Source organism: Lobosporangium transversale (assembly GCF_002105155.1).
Source record: "Lobosporangium transversale strain NRRL 3116 chromosome Unknown BCR41scaffold_24, whole genome shotgun sequence".
Taxonomy (NCBI): Eukaryota; Fungi; Mortierellomycota; class Mortierellomycetes; order Mortierellales; family Mortierellaceae; genus Lobosporangium; species Lobosporangium transversale.
Window position 1 is genome coordinate 521,473 of NW_019029002.1, and position 19,822 is coordinate 541,294.

Sequence of the window (19,822 nt, forward strand, 5' to 3'; positions counted from 1 at the left end):
TTGGAGAGTAAGAAGTTCAAGGGTGCTTATGTTTGAAGAAAAAGAAAGAAAGCGGTGGAGCGAAAATGAAAAGGAAAGAAAAGGATTGAAAGCGGGGCCTTTTCTTTTTTATCCGTTTTATATACTAGGACGGCCTTTTTCTTAACATGTCATGGTGACGCGTAAAATAAAAGTTGGGAACTGATACAAAAGGACTGGCTTTCAAGCAAGCTTGATGGAGACATGAACGCATCGTTGCGATTGCTGTGCAACAAAGTATATTTAATGTTTTAGAAACTTAGAAACGAACCTTCCTCATAATTCTTTGAGAAAATCACAGAATATCGCATAAGGTTTAAACAAATAGCGTCCATTCTAGCCTATGGGCTACTTGTATTGACAAGTCTCACCTTTCTAGGCCACTCAAGTTCATTTGCTCCTTCAACATCTTTTGGAACATGAGGGCTAGCCTTTTGGCTTTTCAGATTTAGCCACTACCGGCCTTAATAAAGCGTCTGGACCTTCAACGAACCAGTCGATGAGATATATATTTCATAAAATGTATCTCTGTTGGCGAATTAGATAACTATCCTCTTCTCTCCCCTCTACCCCCTGCCTTTCTTAGAGCGCCAAGACACGTTATTAGAGCTAACTAATGAAGAAAAAAAAAAAAAAAAAAAAAAAAAAAAAACTGCTCCCATACCGTGCAAGGGGGCTCAACATGAAAGTTGGGCGATGTGGGATCCTTAAGTAAAGCCCTAGTCGTATTGTAAATGTTTTTAGACAAACATGTTTTCCCGATCCACTAATATAACACTGAGGCACTGAAGCATAGTGGATTCAACATCATCGCGTGACAAATTTAATGCTCATCTACTGAATTGTCGCTGTCGATCGTACCATAAAATACTTTGTGGGGAAGAACCACAAGATCGCTGTCATTTGTCAACCCCACACTAAAACATAAATATATTATTATTATTATTATTATAACTATTATAGTTATTTTTCCTTGATTTATCTGAATGCTTACCTTACCCAACGGTCCTATTTTTAGAAAGCCCATGATTAAGTAACGCACCCATGGCACAGCGTCCGACTATTGCGCCATTTGGCTATTGCGTTTTCATTTATACTCTTAAGGCTATGGCTAGTCTTTAACCGCAACATCCTTTTTATAAAGGAAAAAAATCCTTTGCACGTGGGATATGCTGTACATGTACATGTACAGTACATGTATAGTCCTTCAATGTAATTCTAAAGCTAAAAGGGACTCTGACGTTCCGTTATCTAATCCGGATACACTTGACGGTGTGTAGAAGAGGGGGGAGCTGTTCTTTAAGTAAGCAGCGGTGACTGCTAAACTTAGGGAAATTACCTCATAAATGTGTGGATTTACGCCAGAAACTGATGTTTAATTATTATTCATATTATTACCATTATTAATAATACTTATTGCTTTTTTTTTTTTTATTTTTTTAAACGGTTTTGTCAAAGACTTCCTCAAAGGTCGAAGGTTCCTGAGCACCCGAAAGTACAAACTTTTCGTTAAAGGTGAAATTCGGCACACCTTGCACACCTTGTAACTTGGCACGTTCAATTTCTTGTTGAACCTCTTGAACGCCTTCATCTGATTTCAAAAACTTCTCCACTTCCTCTCGATCTAATCCAACCTTCACAGCCGATTCAATCAACGTCGGGATCTCTCCACACTTGTCCTCTTCAAAATAATTCTTGAACAACTCAGTCACCATCTCATCTTGTTTACCCTTGCGGGTCGCAAACCAGACCAATCGATGAGAATCCAATGTGTTGACTATGTTCCCACCGTATTTGAAATGAATACCTTCAGCTTCCCCCACTTTGATCATTCGATCTCGAATCAAAGGTGCTCGAGTGGGTCCAAACTTGTTAGCATAATTGGTCATCTTTGGGATCGGTGTCTTTGAAGCGGAGGGATCCAATTGATAAGGGAACCAGTTCACTTCAAATTGAACATCCTTGTTCTCAGGCTTGGACCTGTATGACGAAATCGCCTTCTCCAGTCGGATCTTGCCGATGTAGCACCATGGGCAGACTATGTCACTGACAATGTCGATCTTGATTTTCTTGGGGGTTGAAGCTGCTGTAGATGACATCTTTCGAAGCAATTGTACAGAACGTTGCATATAAAATGATGGATAGTATTGGGAGGTTGAAAGGGGACTGTGAGAAAAAAAAAAAAAAAAAAAAAAAAAAATGGACAAAGCTGTTGCAAAAAAATATAGCGCAGTTGTAAATTACAAATTTTATCTACGTACAAAATGTACCCCATGACCAAACAAGTTTGCAGTCTTGTTAAACAGGATCTTTTTTTTGGAGCTCAGCCCAGAAATGCTATTAAATTCGCTACTTCCTGAGAAAGTAAGAAAGCCATCATATGCTGGGTAAAATTTGCTTTTTTTTTTTTTTTTTTTTTTTTTTTTTTCAGTTTCTGGCAAAATACATGTGATTTACAATAAATTAAAGCTATTACGTATGGCATATGGCTATTGTTGCTATCTTTATTAATTTGTAGCATTATACTCAGTGCCTGTCTCGTCTTCCTGAGGCTGCGCCTGAAACTTGAAAATCTTGCTAGCGTCATCTAGAAGATCTCGGAGGCCTACAGGGACTGTACTGCCTGGGCATAAATAATTCTGGAATGCCTCAGTCATATCCAAATGAGGGAAGGTCTCCGGTGAGGGAGTATCTTGCCCAAGCAAAATAGGCGTCGCTATCTCCGCCGATGATGTTCCCTGATGGGTTTCTCGCATCCCTGAAGAAGCCGGAGAAGGAGAAGGAGATGAAGAGTTTTGAGAACTTAAAGAATGACTATTCGAGAACTGTGTCTGGCTAAATCCCGGTGAAGTGATACTTGAAGGCGTCAATGGGGTCTGCACATGCATGTTGTTTTGATGTTGAAGAGCATTATGTAACTGCTGTTGCTGTTGCTGATGATGGCGCTGGTGTCGTTGCAAATAAGTTGATGCAAAATCAAGATCATTCTCTTGACTGAATCCGTCTTGGTATTTAGCCACTGAAGAGTCAAGCATCGACATTAACTCTCTCTGTTGTTGGTCAGAGTTGAGCTGTTGATAATTGTTCAGAGCCGAGAAGTTGGACAGGAAATTATCCACTTTAAATTCCGATCTTGGCTGCTCTTGTTGCCGCCGCTGGAATTCCAAGAGCTGACGTTGCTGGTTTAAGCGGTGTTGCTCTTGAATTTGCGCCGCCGTCAGCCGGTTCAATGACGAGCCAGACTGAGGTACACTAGGGAGATGCTGCTGGTGTTGTTGTTGATGAAGACGCTGCTGTTCTTCTTGAAGCGCCAAAAGTTGAGCCACTGACAAGAGTGGGGTAGAGTTCTGAGAATTATTATCAGCTGATATCTGACGCTGCGCTAAATCAAAAGTATTAAATTCTGATGAAAGGGGATTCATGTCTACGAATCCTGGTACGGAGTGTAGATAGAGACTCGGATCAGATGAGGTGGTTGTTTGTGGTTCAGATGAGACGAGGGTTGACGACAATGATATACTAGGCATATCGGGTGAAGGAGATGACTTGAAGCTTTGCGTTAAATCTTCGTGTTGCTGTTGCTGTTGCTGTGGTTCGGACTTGTATGTTGCTTGTTGAACTAACTTTTTGTTATCACTCTGTACATGGGATGGCGTTGAGCCATGCTGCAATGGCCGGGCTGAACTCGTACTTGTTCCTGATTGGTTCGTCAGCCCTGAGGCCAAATTATGATGATCAGCTGGACCAGACATACCAAAGGGTGAAGAGGTATATGGCAACAGAGACGGACCGGAAGAAGGGATGATGGGGGCGCTTACCAAAGGCTCCCCGAAATCGCAGATCTTGCTTGAGCCCTTGCCGTGCGTCACTCGACTGATAGAAGAACCGCTCTTCCCTGGGATTTGAGTTGCCATCCTTGCAGAAACTACCGCAGGAGATACAGGAGCGATATTTGAAGTTGAGGAAGGCCCTGACATTTTGGGCGATATTTTTCTCATGCGGATGGGTGATGCTCCTGACGTAAAATTCATCCTAGCTCCATATTTTTGTGACATTGGAAGGATGGGTTTCAGTTGAGGACGTTGATCATGATAACAAGGCGTCGATGTTGAAACCTGTTCATTGCGAGGGCCTTCCATTGAACTGTCGGTGGAGCTTTTTAAGAGCTCGATTTGTTTCTCGATATCGGTCGCCGTTGATTCCCGGAGAAGGATATTTAGAAGTGCTAAAGTTCGTTTAAACATTATAGGGTTATTGACACCTCGCCGGATATCGTTTGCCTGAACTGTCGCTGCCGCAATGAGGCAATAGATGGTAAAATAGCAACCACGTATCGGGTAGGTCAAAGGAACGATTCCATGATTCGTGTAAACATCGTCCACAATTACTGTGATAGTAGTGGCATTCATTGTAGACGTCTCTCTGGCTGTCACAGACATTTCATGCTGGCTAATATTTGGATCTTCACCATAGCAACGCTCGAGCATCATTTGGCATATATGGTGGATTGAATGGATCATTGCAACAAAGGGTGTATGTGGCGACATATTTGATGCCAATCGAAGTCGAGGTGGCAAGTTCTCTCTCCATGAAATCATCATATCACGGATCGTCCGGCCTTGTTGAAGTGCGTCTTCAGGCTTAACCTTCTTTGCACTGAACTTTCGGACCAGATATATTGCTCGGTGATTGACCTTAGCCAGCTTGATATATTCAACGATGTTGTGGATGTTTTCAATCTCTTGAGGATCATTAGGATCCTCATTGTCGACACAGGGCATGTCAGCCTCTGGCTCAACCTCGTTAAAGCTCATGGAACGTCCTTGCGAGATGGAAATAAATTGATCCAATACAAAGACCGTCCAGAAAAGTCTACGGCGTACTTCGTGACTTTCTGGATTCAGTTTCACGTTGACTGGCGAAGTTTTATGAAGTTGCAATTCCTAATTTTTTAAAAAAAAAAAAAAAGGCAGACGTTCCAATATTGACTTGATTAATTTTTTTTTTTTTTTTTTTTTTTTTTTTTTTTTAAAAAAAAAAAAAATAAAGGGTAACAAAGAAGAAATTAAAGAAAAAAAAAAAAAAAAAAAAAAAAGGTCGTTTCATTACCCGCGCGAGAACGATCACCATCTGTGCGTACATGTATGTGCGGAAGTAAAAACCAGTATGCTTTACGCCCTCTTGATATTTGATGATCAGTAAGAGTGCCTGGATGGTCGATAACCTAGGCTTGTCCAGAGTATCGTCTAATCGACTAAGCCAGAGCTCAAAATAGCGTCTACCATCCTGTTCACGGCCAGGAGCATAATTGCATGCTATAGCGTAGATAGCAGCCAATAAAAAATCAGGTACAGGATCTTTAGGATCGTTTAAGCGTCGTATGAAGCTTGGCTTGTGTAAAATCAGATAATATGGGTGAATGTGTTGGAAATAGAGATCAATCAAGTCCGGCTGAATGTCCACCAAGGGTACTGATCGACTCCTGGAAGAACGATGATGTACTCCTGGACTGCTTCCTCCACTATTACGTTTACTCATGTTGGATTGCTTAATTTCTGGGGAAGCTGATTTAAGCTCTCTTTGGCCACTGATCACATGTGATTCTATATCGGAAAATTCTTCTCCTGAGGAAGTCTCTCTCGAATCATTGTCTTCTACAATCTGACTGAAACTACGAAGAGTATGGGGCGCAACGCCAAAGGTATCGAGCTGTAGACGGTCCATCACTTGGGAAAGATCTTCTGTAGGCGAAGATCGTCCAATTGAAGGAAATAAACTGGAGGTACTATTACTCCTGCTTGGTCTGTTAGGGTATCCAGAGAGAAAAGAGGAAGAGGGCGTTGACTTTGAATAGGTGGACATGTCCATTGCATGCTGACCAAAAGCCGGTACAGATACAGAAGATGCAGGTATGTTGTTTAGACGTTCACGCTCTCGTTCTCGAGCTCTCTGTTCTTTCTCTCGTTGATGAACTAGATGTGGGTTGTTTTCTTCCATGACCTTATCAATATCGAGGATAACGCCATTCTTTTGAGCGAAAATGCAGGCTGTTCCGATCCTGGCGCAGGTGGAGCATTTGTCGCTCTGGCCATCAAAGTTGCAACGAGTCTTTCTTCGTCGGCATTCTTGGCAAGATATGCGCGCAATGAGCCTGGGCTTGATCTTTGTCATTATCGAGAGCGACTGGTATCAGTGTGGATGAACTTTAGTCAAACAAAAAAAAAAAAAAAAAAAAAAAAAAAAGGTTGATCCAATGGAAAAAAGATGGATAGAAGGCTCAGGATCAAAGATCAAGGAGAAGGGGAAAGAAATAATATGAAGAATAGAAAAGAATAGGACTATGAAAGAAGCGATCAATTAGATGAGATCTTCGTGATATTGAGAAGAATTGGAGGAACAATGGGCGAGTGAATGAAGAAATGGATGCGATGAAAATGGAGGAGGGATGGAGCATGAGGAATGAATGTGGAAAAGAAGACGAAGGAATGAAGGGAGGAAGGACAGAAGGAAAATAAGTTTTATGGGAGTGTCCTAACCTCAGAACAACAAAGGCAGATTACCCAGTTGGAGTATTGGACTAGAGTTTACAAAGCATGGAGAAAAACAGAAATAAGATTAAAAAAGATTCATGAGCAAGCGCTCATTCGTTCGTCCGTGGGCGCAACAAACAAACAACAGCAACAACAACAACAACAACAACAACAACAACACTATCTATTTTGTAAACTTAAATACAGAAACAACAGCTTTTACAGGATTCAGCACCGTTGACACATTGCTTGCTTGATTTATTACTGCCTTTAATTTTATTTTGATAAACATGAGATTGTGCCATTGTGGGCTATGATGGACTTGTGTAGCCACAGGATTGAGATTCTATACTTCAACCTATTACATTTCCTTGTTTGTCTAGCTGTCTTTCTATCCATTCTGTTGTTTCCCTTTCTCCTGAATCGTTTCCAAGATGGCTATTGCTCCAAACAACTGCTCATTCCTATGCAACATCTAGAGAACCTTATTATTTTATTTTGGTTTTATTTTTTGTGATCCTTATGTTTCTTAAGCTCATCCGTTTCTAGACAAATGTCTTTATCGACGTCCATTACAAAAACTCAATTTCTTTTTTCCTCTTCTCCTATTGATCCCCAACAGTTTTTCGTCCGATGCATGCAGTGTTAGTCCCCCCTTTTTATTGCGCTATGCGCTATATTCATTAATGTCTCTCTGTATGACAGACCCAAATGCAATAAAAATAAAGTAAATAAAAAATAAAAATAAAAAATTATCAGATGACAAACAATAGACTATGGCAAAACTGTTTGCCCAGACCCTTTTTTCCCTCGGGGTATTTTATGATTTGGAGTAAGATCTATCCACGCTTATTGGCGATAAGGAAGAATCAGAAAGTTTGTTCATTTGAAAGACCCTTAAAAAGCATCTTTTCAGGGAAAGTTCACTATCCTATTCCATGAGACATGAATTCTGCTGGAGGAAATCCATTTCGAAAGAGATAGAAAGGAAAGCGGGGAAGAGGAACGAAAAGAAGAAGAGGAGGCGAAGACTCGGTTCCGGGAAAACAAAACAAAATAAAATAAATGAGGAGCCTGTGTATAAAAGCATGCATCATGTCTTTGTCACTTTGTCAACAAATGCACTTTCACAGACTTTATTTTTATTTATTTGGACTTTAAGCATTGTCAGAGAAAACATCACCTGAGTTACACAAGCCAAAGGGGAAGGTGTGAAAATCAATTTAGTTGCAATTTAATAGTTTGTAATACTTACAAATATCAGTGGGGGGGGGGGAAAATGACCACATCCCCAAAAAGGAGAGACAACACGATTTTTTTATATTTATTTATTTCATGGCTTTAAATCCAAACATGAAGTTTATATGGATCCCGATTTATCGGAACATGAGGCGCCTTCATTTCGTCATTTGCACATAAAAATGAAACACACAGCCATTCACACCACAGATACAAAGAATATTGAAAAATAAAGACGCGTCAACTCAGACACGAATAAAAACATATGTAAAAAAAAAATTCTTTTAGAGACAGTCATGTTGATTTTTTATATGCCTGTAATGCCATCAAAGGTGTATAACAATAACATGAAACTCTTATTATCGGCACCCCACAGAGGCACCGCATGGATACTATGTCCCTAATTGATTCCTCCCCCTCTCCCCTCTCTCCCTCTTTACTATAAGCAATAGAACCCTGGCTATGACAGAGTGTCTCGGTTTTGTATATCCATGACTCTCCTTGCGCGTCATTGTCTCTCTAAGGACTCCTTCCGGAGAAAGCATTCATATAATATCTACTACTCTTTTCTATCTCTTTCTTCTCTCTTTCTCTTCTTCTACCATTCCCTCTATTATTTCATCGAGATTTGATATCTTTTTTTATTTTTATTTTTTTATTTTATTTTATTTTTTTGTCTGTTTATCTACAAAGTCCCTTCTAATCAACTCCATCATCTTACTATCCTGTCCAAACCAAATAACAAATGAAAGACTATTTCGACAAGATACCTTTCTTTAATCAAGTACATTTTCCAGAAAGAAAAAAATCCCCCACCATGGTCACTTTCAACCGGCCTCTCGCCAACAGAATGATGGGCTCTCTTCATATATTCCTTACGTATATGCTGCCTCTCCTCGTTCTCGCTCAACAACAACAACCTCCACCAACGCAACCTGATGGTAAAGATTTTTCTTTTTCTTTATTTTTTATTTTTTTTTATTTTATTTTTTTTTTTTACATTTTTTATCTTGCAAGATATAACCCTTTTTTATTTTCCCCTCCTACTTGCTAGGCAATGGTCAATCTTCCGACTTGACATGGCAAAAGATCGTCGCAGGCTTTGTCCTCCTGTTGGTCGGCATCATCCTCAGCTTCCGAGGCTATCGTTATTATCGCACCAGCATGTTCCTCGCTGGCTTCATTGCTGGTTGTGTGATCGTCTATTCGATCTTTAAGAGTTTCGAGCCCGACAGCGGTTGGAAACACCGTCAGATCATCTATGTCTTTGGCTGTATCGGTGGCGGTCTCCTCATCGGCTCTATCTGTTGGCTCTTTTATCATTACGCAGCCTGGATGTTGGGCGCTGTCGCCGGTTTGGCCGTTGCGCTTTATATTCTCGGTTGGCGTAACGGGGGTCTAATTCGTTCCAAGGGTGGTCGAGTCGGTCTTCTCGCCGGAGCTTCGGCCCTGGGTCTCATCTTTGGTTTATTACTCGGTCGTAAAATCCTGATCCCCGCTAGTGCAATCGTCGGTGCCTATGTGGCCATCCTCGGTGTCGACCTCTTTGCTCACACAGGCTTTGTAGACTCTGTCAGACGATTCTTCTCATCCGATTCAAGAATCGATTACAATCTCACTACAAACCTGTACATCATGCTCGGTGTCGTCGGTGGACTGATGCTGCTCGGTTTCTTGTTCCAGGTCTTTTCTTGGCGACGTCAGCGAAAATTAATGAAAGAGCAAGGTCGTGATACTTATGAGTATGAAAAGGATTGGACCCCGTTCGGGCAGCGCAAGCCTCGTGCTATCCGTCCCGATTCTACTTATCCCGATGGAAGACAGTCTGAATACAATGATCGCTACAGCGGCTACAACAGCTATAATAACTATAATAACTATAACAACCCAGCGAATGCTCCTGTCGCTTCCACTTCCGCCGGCACTGCCCTACGTGATAATCAGCAGGAGCACTATAATGAAAAGAGCTCCTGGAATCCTTTAAAGAAAAACAAAGAGACCAACACAACCACTACAGTACAAAATGACTATCCCGACAATCGCGTCAGCTACAATAGTCAGTCTGCTTTGAATCAGCCGCAGCAGTAGTTGAAGTGGTAGCAGTGGCTGTGGTACGTGTTTCGTAATTAGTAGATGTTTCCTTAATTGGCCTTTTCCTTTTTCTTTCTTTTTCTTTTCTTTTCTTTTCTTTTTTTTTTTTTTTCTTATTCTTACTCAAACATCCTTGTGAATAATTGTCTCATTTTATATCAGCAATAATCTTTGGGTCCTTATAGCATTCTTAGCAATGAAGGCTTCCAATAAAAAAAAATATTGATTTCAAAATCAGATTTAATAAAATGTACCACGTGCCATTTATGAACATGATAATGAAAATAATGAAAATATTTATATATTGGGCTATACACATAAGCTACATAGAAGTTGATTAAAAAGGAAAAGTAGGGGAAGAAGAGAGTAAGTAGAGAGTAAAGAAATTGTGTTGGATGTGGAGGTAAAATAAACAAAAAAGGAAAAAAAAAAAAAAAAAAAAAAAAAGGTGAATATGTATGTGCATTAATCGACTCAATCTGTCCTATCCCCACATCGCACGCCCTTTTTTTCTTTTTTTATCAGACACATCCATCTTTCCCGATCACTCTCTTGTTCTCTCTGAAAACGAGATTAACAAAGAGTAATTGGAGAGAGGCAAGAACAAAAGTAACGCTTTTATATACACCAAAAGAAAGAAAAGAAAAGAAGAGAAAAGAAGAGAACTGATATCATGGGGGATTTTTTTTTCTGCCTCCAGCTTTGTTTTTTTTTTTTTTTTTTTTTTTTTTTTTTCCTCCTCCAGTGCCAGACCAGGCAGGGATTAATATGAAGAGTATTCCAGGATTGGAGCTCCAGATTCAGAGATCTCGGGAATGGTACATTTGAGATCAAAGGCCTTGGAGAGCACGATCTTGAAAATCTTTTGGACATTAATTGAATGTGAGGTGGAGCAAAAGATAAGCGGTGCTTTCATTGCCCTGGCAAACTTGCGCGCCTGTTTCGTCACTTCCTCCTGTTCCTCTTTTGAAAATGTTGAGAAATAATCATATTTTGTTCCCACAAGGAACGGAATCGCAGTCTATAACAAAGGGTAAGAATTGAAGGAAAAGATAAAGAGTTTTTATGGTTAGGGTTCTGATCATGATCATGGTTCTAGCCATAGCTAAAGCGAATGGTAAAAACACATCATTGAAAAAAAAAAAAAAAAAAAAAAACACACCCCACACGCAATACAGATTTTTTTTTTTTTTTTAAGCACAGATATTTAGGGTTAGTAACATGACCCACAAAGGAGAGAGCAAGTGTTGTCATTCTAATCCACACCCACACACTATACACTATACACGATACACGATTCAGGATACACAAATACACACATTATCGCACAGCCTAAAAAAAACCCACAGACGGGAAGATTGAACAGAGGGGCGAGGAAAGATGTCTTTTCGTCGGATTAGAAGTCCAATGTCCCAATGTGCTATTGTGTTGTGTGTGTGCGTGTGTTTTTTTTTTTTTCTTTTCTCCATAGTGAAAAGGAGGAAAAAAAAAAAAAAAAAAAAAAAAGTCCAATAAATACCTTGTTGAATCCTCTTGCTTGACGGTACCACTCCTTGATGCTGTTCAAGGTCGATTTACGTGACAAATCAAACATGAATAGGATAGCAACTGCGTCATTGCAAACAAGTGGCAGCATGTTGACAAACTCGCGTTGACCTATTTCCACATGGTCCAAAGTGTTTTTTTTTATAGTTAGAATTTTAAAAGATGTTGTCCCACAGAGATATTTCATGAACACAAAGAAGGGAGCGAATGACCCCATTGAGCTGTATAAAAAAAAAAAAGAAAAAAAAAAAGATACGTCGCGATTGTTTATGACTTCTGTACTCTGTACTACTTTTGCAGTACATTTATTCCCTCCATCCCGTAGGGAATCATAATGCAAATGTGTAAGGTTTCTTTCATACCACCGGTATTTCTTCCTATGACATGGGACTAGAAGGTTCTGCCCACGTTTGTTTCCACACATTCACTGTCATTTAGCCACCCTCTCCATGTTCATTTTACTTCATGTAGCCAATGCAGAGAATTTCAGTCGATTGAAACAATTAAAGGAAGGGGAGGGGAAATAAGCTCGTCTCATTTGAGACGCACATCATAAATGACTATGCTGAAACGATGAAGAAGGAGAGGAGAAAAATATCCTTCGATTTTTTTTTTTCCAGAGTAGTTTTGAACAAGTCAATAAATGGCTAAATACACTTTTTTTTGCTTTACCCTTTTTTTTTTTTTTTTTTTTTCATGTCCTCATCTTTATGCAAGGTAATGTAAGCATGTTTAATATTGACATGCACAATTCGTATCCCAGAGTATTATCTTTTTTCTTTTTTCTTTTTTTTTTTTTTCTTTTTTTGTATGTGTGTGAATGTATTTCCGTTTATTGTGTTGATGCGCGAATGTTTATTTTGTCCCTGAATATTCGACCATCTCCTCTTTTACTCTTCGCATTCATTGTATTTCCCGTTTGCTATATATACAATACTATACTATACCCAGCCATGACACAACAATAACCCGAGCGCAGATAAGCTTCAATGAAGGAGAGGAGAGGAGGATGCGATGAACGATGGATGATGAACAAATGGTTGTGTGCCATAGCCAACCAAGCACTGTAACTCTTATGAGCCACTTCCAACCCTTCTCTCACTCTCCCACTCTACCACTTCCCCGACATGTTTGTTTATGTTTCCCTTTTTTTTTTTTTTTTTTTTTTTTTTTTTAAACCTCATCCCACTCCAATCCCACAACCCTACACTTGTAAGGATATATATTTGATCAAGAGGAGGGGAGAAAGAGAAGGGGAAGTGCTGTAGTTGTTTGAGAACTTTTTTTTTTTTTTTTTCTTTTTTTTTTTCTTGTCAATTGACATCTTTCCTTACCTCCGAGATCCCATATACTGAAAGTGATTTCTGTGTTTCGAATCGAAATTGTCTTTTCCATAAAGTTGACACCTATTATTGAAAGGAAAAATAAAATAAAAAATAAAGATGAGCACAATGGAACCCAATGGGTGGCAGAGATCATGCATAATTAGCAAACAACGCATTCCCTCTCTCTCTCCATCCCAGCTATAACCGTCCCAGCCAGGCTATAATAGTTATAATACAATATTATATGTAGAAGAAAGAAAAAAAAAAAAAAAAAAAAAAAAAAAAAGAAAGAAAGAGACTTTACCTAATGTCTGGACATAGTCCTCGTCAAAGGAACCTTCAACATATTTGACCATTAGACTTGTCTTTCCAATTTGTGAATCCCCAACCATGCCGACCTTGATCACCACACTAAATAAAAATAAAAATAAAAATGAAAAGTTGATCGTTAGTTTATCAAGTCAATCTTTCTTTTGTTCTTATTCAAAAAGAAGACTTCTTCTTGAGACAATTCAGAAATACAAACAAAAAAGTATCTCACAAAAAAGTAAAAAAGAAACCACAAAAAAAAAAAAAAAAAAAAAAAAGAAAGCCCAGGATAGATAGATAGAAAGTAAGGAGACAAGAAAAAAAAAAAAGCCTCGGATATCATTTCTCTATTCCACCTTTCATTCTTACCTGCTCTTCTTGGCAGAATCGCCCGTCGCGGCCATTATGATATATGAGTTATATAAAGATTATTATTGTTGTGTTCTTTTTTTATATTTGGCTGTTGAAGGAAAAAAAAAAAAAAAAGAAAGAAAGGTTCTCTTTTTCTTTTTCTTTTTCTTTTTTTTATATCCAAGTCAATGGATCAAGAAATGATTGAATCAATGATTATAAAGGTTGAGTTTTTAGGAAATAAAAAAAAAAAAAACAGATGGGATTAGGTTGATGATGTGGAAAGATAACTCAATAGAGAATGATGTGTTGGTTATTTTGGATATGAGATATGGGATTAAAAAAAGTATTTTGGAGGGACGGAGGATTTGTGAATTGAAATGTGAGAAGTTCTGTGAAACGCGAGAAAATAGAAAGATCGACAAAGGAAAAAGGAATTGTTGGGCGTTGATCTTCTATTTCCTTTCAAGTTGATGGGTTGGAATGAAATACTTTGTAGAGAAATTAGAAGAAAGAAGAGGAAGATAAAAGGTATATATGTATTTATACAGATGAAAGAGGAGGGGGAATAAATAAAAACTAGGATGGACAATTACAGAATGGAAAAAAAGAAGACGTAGGATGTAAAACGAAAGAAAGAAAGAAAGAAAGAAAGAAAGAGAAAAAGAGGAAAAGGACGAGGAAAGGAAAGAAGAAGAAAAAAAAAAAAAAAAATTGTACAAATAGGGGGAGAGAGTTGTACATGTACACAAGGATACAAAGGGGCGAGACGAAGATGGGACGTATTGTTGCATAGAAAGAACTACTTCTGTCGCACGCCGTGTTACCTCACCCACTGTTACGCCAGGATCAATAAGAAAAAAAAGACATGATGGACATTTACCATGTAACCATGTACACACATTTCGACCAATTTCTTTCATTGACACGCACATGTTCTGTAATACTCGTTCGTTTGTGTGCCAAAAAAAGACGCGTTTTCCCCTTATACCATGGCTCCTCCAAAATTGCCTAATATATTTGAAATGGAGAACTTTCATTGCAGACACAATACATCATAGTACGATAGGATAGGATGGGATAAGACAAGTTAATACACGATAGGAGGAAGAAGGGGATGAAAAGAGTAGAGAGTAGGAGAAGGAGGAGGAGGAGGAGGAGGAGGAGGAGGGGGGGGAGGAACAATCTCGATGCTGGACAGATGGGATAGGAGCTGGGGTTACCGCATGGGTCAACGGAATTTCCTCCCCTCAATCACTCCATGTCCGCATATCGCTTTACGAGAGTGGCTGGAAATTGAGTATCTTATCAACAGCACTAAACGGAGCTATTGGGTTGTCTTACGCGCTTTTCCCATTCTTTCCTCCGCTCTTAATCCTCGTCTCTCCTTTCTATGAAAGGTGAACAGTAGATTGATGGAGGGCAAACTAACAAAGAAAGGCAATACTCATCCATTCAACCATGTAAACACTTTTTTTTTTTTTTTTTCTTTTTTTATTATGCCAAAGCGATATGGAGCAGTTTAGAACTGTAATGCTGTGTACTTCAATCCTCCTTTTTTTTTTTTTTTTTTTTTTTTTTTCCTTCTCAATTGTCATCATCAGAGAGAAACTAAACGTTGTGCTCCATCACTCCTCCCACCCCTCATCCATGCATGCGGAGTCGTACGAAGGATAAAGAGACAATGAGACCAAGAAGGATTGGATGGACAGACAGTTTTTTTTTTTTTTTTTTTTTTTTATCCTGCGTAACTGCATGATATTCCCTTTCCTCCCTTTCCTCCTCTTTCTTGTTTGCTTGTTCAATCTTTTTTTACCTTTGAGGCTTTTGTCAGAGTCTTTTTTTTTTTTTTTTTTTTTTTTTTTTTTTTCCTTTGGTTTATTAATGGTTCTATCTGCCACACCACACCGTTTCTCAAATGCGCGATTGCTCCAAACCCGATTTTTTTTTTTTTTTTAACCTCGCCTCGTTTGCGGTAAAACCAAAAAAAAAAAAAAAAAAAAAAAAAAAAAAAATCCCTCTACGCACATCATCTCCCACGCCTCCACGCGAAAATAACCCTTTTCTTGTTCACATTCAGAAAAAAAAACAAACAAACAATTCAGGGGTTAGGATAGCATGTCAAGAGGGTCAAGAGGTCAACAACATCTCGATATTCAGTACGTGTAAGATCTCCATGGATAAAAAAAAAAAAATTACGTTCTTTGTTGTTTTTATTTTGCTTTATTTTTTTTTCTTTGCTGGGTATTGTTTCTAATATCTATAATAATAATAATAATGATAATAATAATAATAATATAATAAAAAAGCAATGTAAAATAGTAGTGTATATTATATATATAATAATTTTTTTTTCTTCAAAAGTGAATGAATGGATGAAAAGCGCGTGCGTGTTTGTGCGTATGAATGTATAATATAACTTTTTTTTCCCCTTTCTCTTACGCCACACCCAATGCTTTCTTCATCTCATTCAACTTTCGACCCAAGTTATCCCGCTCGACCTCACTCTCTGCATACTGCATCTTGGTCTCCACAAGTAGACCCTCCATATAACTCAATTGGTCTTCTAATTCCTCATTCCTCTTCAAATATTCCATGTTCTTGCGCAGTACATCTTGAATCTCCCCCTTGTATTGCTCCTCCTTCTCTCTCGCTTGAGAATCCACAATCTTTGTCAGATCGCTCACTTTCTGAGTCAACACATCGTTCCGGTCCTGAAGTTGAGCCATCTCCATCTTTCGTGTAATCAATTCCTTGGCCAGATCCACATGCTCCTTATTCAACTGATGCATCGATGCTTCCAGTTGTCGAACTTGAGCTGATAACTGTCGGTTAGCTTCTTTGAGCGATTCTTCCGCTGCAAGCTCCTGTTGTTGTTTCTGAATCATCGCTTGATGCTTTTGAGCATATTGTGCCAGCTTCCTAGGTGTCACCTTCACATTGTAGGCATCTTGAATAAGCAGACTGGAATCGTTCTATTATAAACAAACAAACAACATTGATCGATTAGTCATATAATCACGCACGACCTTTTTTTTTTTTTTTTTTTTTTTAAAAAAAAAAACTCTCCCTGTCAAAACAAAAGTGAACACAAGATCAACAATCACCGCGTAACTTGAACGCGCGCGCGTTTTTTTTTTTTTTTTTTTTTTTCTTTTTACTTACCATGTAGTACTCAAAGAGCCCATTTTTCAAAAATTCGACCAAGACTTCAAAGTCAAGGCTCAGAATCTTATCATGATTGGCTTTGAGGAGTGCGACCGCGAATCGCAAGATGGACTCGATACCCTCCACAAAGATAATGTCGTACACTCGGAACACGAGCTCCAAGGGGAACTTGTAGGCAAACAAGGTCATGAACCATTGGGATGCATACATGGTCGAGCGAATCCCTTGGTTCCGGAGATGTTTGAACACCATGGGCACCGTCTCTTCCATCAATTGCTCAAATTGGAATAATCTCAACGTGAGTACGCTCATGTCGGGTGTGTAGTGGCCACGCATTTCGTAACAGGTCATCATCTTGACTAACATGCAGAACGCCTCTTCTTCTGGCATCTGTAATTACATGAAATAAAACGAAATGAATACACCAAAAAAAAAAAAAAAAAAAAAAAAAAAGCAAGGAGGTCAGAATCGTCAATATCATGCATGTGGCACCTGACACCTTGCAGCTTTTTTTTTTTTTTTTTTTTTTTTTTCTGTTTGTTTCTCTCTCGAGTGTCCCCTTTTTCAATGCATCACTCCATAGCCCAGCAAAGAGCGAGTCCAATACAAGAAAAAAAAAAAAAAGAAAAGAAAAAGCAGGTTCTTCCTAGTTCTTCCGCGGGAGAGAGCTTTTTTTTTTTTTTTTTTTTTTTTTTTTTTGCTTATAATTCACTTACATTCAACAACAATGGTCCAACAATAAAACTGAGGCCTTGACAATATCCAACCTCGGTATCATAAAGACTGTACGCCTTGACCACATTGAATAGTGCCTCCTGACCAACACCATTGACCTGGAAGTACTCATGGTTCGGGAAAGTCCTATTCAAGTCTCGGGTAATTTGTTTCTCATGTACACTTGTCGACTTTAGGAGCTCTGCAAAAGTCGTCTCCAGCTGTGGATCCTTAGATTTCGCGAGCAGTTGCCAGATCAAACCTCTCAAGGCCGATGGGACACCCTGTTGAATCATCGTCGTCAGTTGCTTCGGGTTCCTCTTCACCACCCCATTGTAATCATGCATCAAAGCACCCCAGTAATCTTTAAAAAAAAAAAAAAAAAAAAAAAAGCGCAAAACGCCAAACGCGAAAAAAAAAAAAAAAAAAAAAAAAATTAATTTTTCTGCTAAATACATAAATAAAACCATTACTAAAGAAAGCGATTTGTTTGCTTTTAATCTTACCCCAATCGACGGCTTCGCCTGCGGATTCCGCCTTGGCATTTCCAATAGCTCGATCCATCTCAGATTCTGCAGGCTGTCTTCTTTTGGAATCCTTCTCCAACAACTCATTCTGTGCTTCCAACCTGGCCAATAACAAGTCCATATTAGAGTCATTGGTTCGTGTGGAGATGGTCGATGCTCTATCCGAACCTGGTCCTCCACTACGTTGGTTAGAGAACCGGACGTCACCACTCATGCTTGTGCTACTCCTCGGGAAGCTGCCATTGCCGCTATTATCCCCAACGTTGGGGACCCGTTGACTGATCTGGCTCGGTGTTCGAGGCACAGCCGGGGCAGGAGCTTGAGTAGGTTGTGAATAGGAGAAACTACGGCTGAAGGCACCTTGGATCGAACTTGCAAAGGCACTGATGGAGGTACTACGGGAACGGTTCTCAATTGAAGCAGCAGCAGCCACTGCCGGTGATGGTGAAGAGGCAACTGGAGTGGATGGCTGTGGTTGCGACCGTCCAAAGAAACCACTGAATCCAAAGGCAGACGGTGTTGATGGTGTAGGTGTGGGCTGGATTACCTCATTAACTTGTTTAACATCCCCCATAGGTTCATCAAGGAGGTTGACCTCATTCATCTCTGCATCCGAAAAGACGGTTGCATATGAAATGGGGCGTTGTTTATCCAAACTGCTACTGCCATTGTTGTTTGCTGTTGGTGCTGCTGCTGCTGCTGTTGTGGCATCGCGAGAATGAGAAGAGGCGCTGGACATAGTGCGCATGAACAGAGTGGGAGGGATCCTCTTTGATGCCTGAGTCTTGAATGCCGTGGGTGAGTGCAAGTCAATGGATGTATCGGATGTATCACTACCGCCAGAATACCGCTTATCGCGCTTATCCATATAGGATGAAGCAGATGATGTAGACTTTTGAGAATTGGTATCGATTCCTAGGGGCGATCGTGGAGAAGGAGCACGCTCATCGGCAATTGATGAAGCAGGTGCAATTGGACTTGCTGCTGCTTTATCTGTCTCCGCCGATGATTTAGATTTGGCTACGGCTGTAGCAATGGCGACAGTAGATGCAGCCGCAGCTGTAGCTGTTGCTGCTGCTGCTGCTGCTGCTACAGCTACAGCTACAGGTGGGGCAACGGGTGATACAGGACTGGCTTCCTCATTGGCACCATAATCAAAGCGTTCCGCAATAGGAGCTGCAGAACGGGACGTGACAGGTGATGAAGGAGTTGCGGCCGAAGCAACTGAGAACAAAGACGCTGGACGCGACTTTGATGGAACTGGAGGCGGTGATGCTGGCGCATTAGATGGTGTAGGGGCAGTAGCAGCGGCAGTTGCAATAGTCACTGAAGTAGGACTGACAGGAGATACGGAAGCCTCTGCTTGCTCTGGTACTGATGCCTGTACAGGCATATGGGATCGCTCTCGGTCGGAATTCGATGACTCGGACTCGGACTCGGACTCGGGCTCGACTCCATAGTCCGCTGGCCTTTCATTATATCCGAAGGAATGATGCTTTATATGACTTGAGGAGGACTTTGCAGAATTGACAGAGACTCGGTTGTCAACTGCGGTATCTCGGAACATACTAGGGTTAGGGGGCGCTGGCTCATCACCGATTCCATCATAGAAGGACATTGGATCCTGTTGCCCAGTAGCATCATCATAAGACGACCGCCTAGATGACTGCCTGGATGAACGTCTGGAAAAGTGTTCGGATGGTTGTCTGTTATAACTATCGATCGATGACCTTGGACTATCTGCTTTACGATAATCGTTCTGGACACCACCAACATCAGCTTTAAGAGACTGTGGATAGCTTTCCTGATGATGTGTGGTATGGGGCTCTTCTTTTTCATTGTAGTTATAGTCATCATAAAGGTCATTGCCGTCGCCTCTATCGTCATCCCGGCTTTGTCTGCGACTTTGCTGATGATGGCTACTGTCATTACTTTGGACGCTAAATCTGTTTTGTTGTTGCTTCAATCGATGACTATCATTACTTTCAATGCTATAACGGTTTGA

The 19,822-nt window shown here is 40.0% G+C and overlaps 5 protein-coding genes across 5 annotated transcripts; 1 reads left to right on the forward strand and 4 right to left on the reverse strand.

Annotated features, from left to right (window-relative positions):
* Positions 1–1,442: 1,442 nt before the first annotated feature.
* On the reverse strand, positions 1,443–2,201 carry BCR41DRAFT_356052 (thioredoxin-like protein). Its single transcript, XM_022024577.1, has one exon. The coding sequence runs from the start codon at positions 2,145–2,147 to the stop codon at positions 1,458–1,460; it is 690 nt and encodes a 229-aa protein (XP_021880366.1). The 5' UTR covers positions 2,148–2,201; the 3' UTR covers positions 1,443–1,457.
* Positions 2,202–2,498: 297 nt separating this feature from the next.
* On the reverse strand, positions 2,499–6,232 carry BCR41DRAFT_423081 (fungal-specific transcription factor domain-domain-containing protein). Its single transcript, XM_022030247.1, has 2 exons — positions 5,128–6,232; positions 2,499–4,961 (listed from the first exon to the last, which is right to left on the reverse strand). Exons 1-2 carry the CDS (start codon positions 6,187–6,189, stop codon positions 2,526–2,528), a joined length of 3,498 nt encoding a protein of 1,165 aa, XP_021880367.1. The 5' UTR covers positions 6,190–6,232; the 3' UTR covers positions 2,499–2,525.
* Positions 6,233–8,604: 2,372 nt separating this feature from the next.
* On the forward strand, positions 8,605–9,875 carry BCR41DRAFT_371715 (hypothetical protein; the record flags this gene model as incomplete). Its single annotated transcript, XM_022026630.1, has 2 exons — positions 8,605–8,728; positions 8,842–9,875. The coding sequence occupies 2 exons, from the start codon at positions 8,605–8,607 to the stop codon at positions 9,873–9,875; spliced, it is 1,158 nt and encodes a 385-aa protein (XP_021880368.1).
* Positions 9,876–10,612: 737 nt separating this feature from the next.
* On the reverse strand, positions 10,613–13,541 carry BCR41DRAFT_356055 (small GTPase). Its single transcript, XM_022024578.1, has 5 exons — positions 13,427–13,541; positions 13,053–13,159; positions 12,758–12,829; positions 11,398–11,534; positions 10,613–10,899 (listed from the first exon to the last, which is right to left on the reverse strand). The coding sequence occupies exons 1-5, from the start codon at positions 13,459–13,461 to the stop codon at positions 10,642–10,644; spliced, it is 609 nt and encodes a 202-aa protein (XP_021880369.1). The 5' UTR covers positions 13,462–13,541; the 3' UTR covers positions 10,613–10,641.
* Positions 13,542–15,846: 2,305 nt separating this feature from the next.
* On the reverse strand, positions 15,847–17,748 carry BCR41DRAFT_307592 (rab-GTPase-TBC domain-domain-containing protein; the record flags this gene model as incomplete). Its single annotated transcript, XM_022020867.1, has 3 exons — positions 15,847–16,383; positions 16,574–16,966; positions 17,293–17,748. The coding sequence occupies 3 exons, from the start codon at positions 17,746–17,748 to the stop codon at positions 15,847–15,849; spliced, it is 1,386 nt and encodes a 461-aa protein (XP_021880370.1).
* Positions 17,749–19,822: the final 2,074 nt, after the last annotated feature.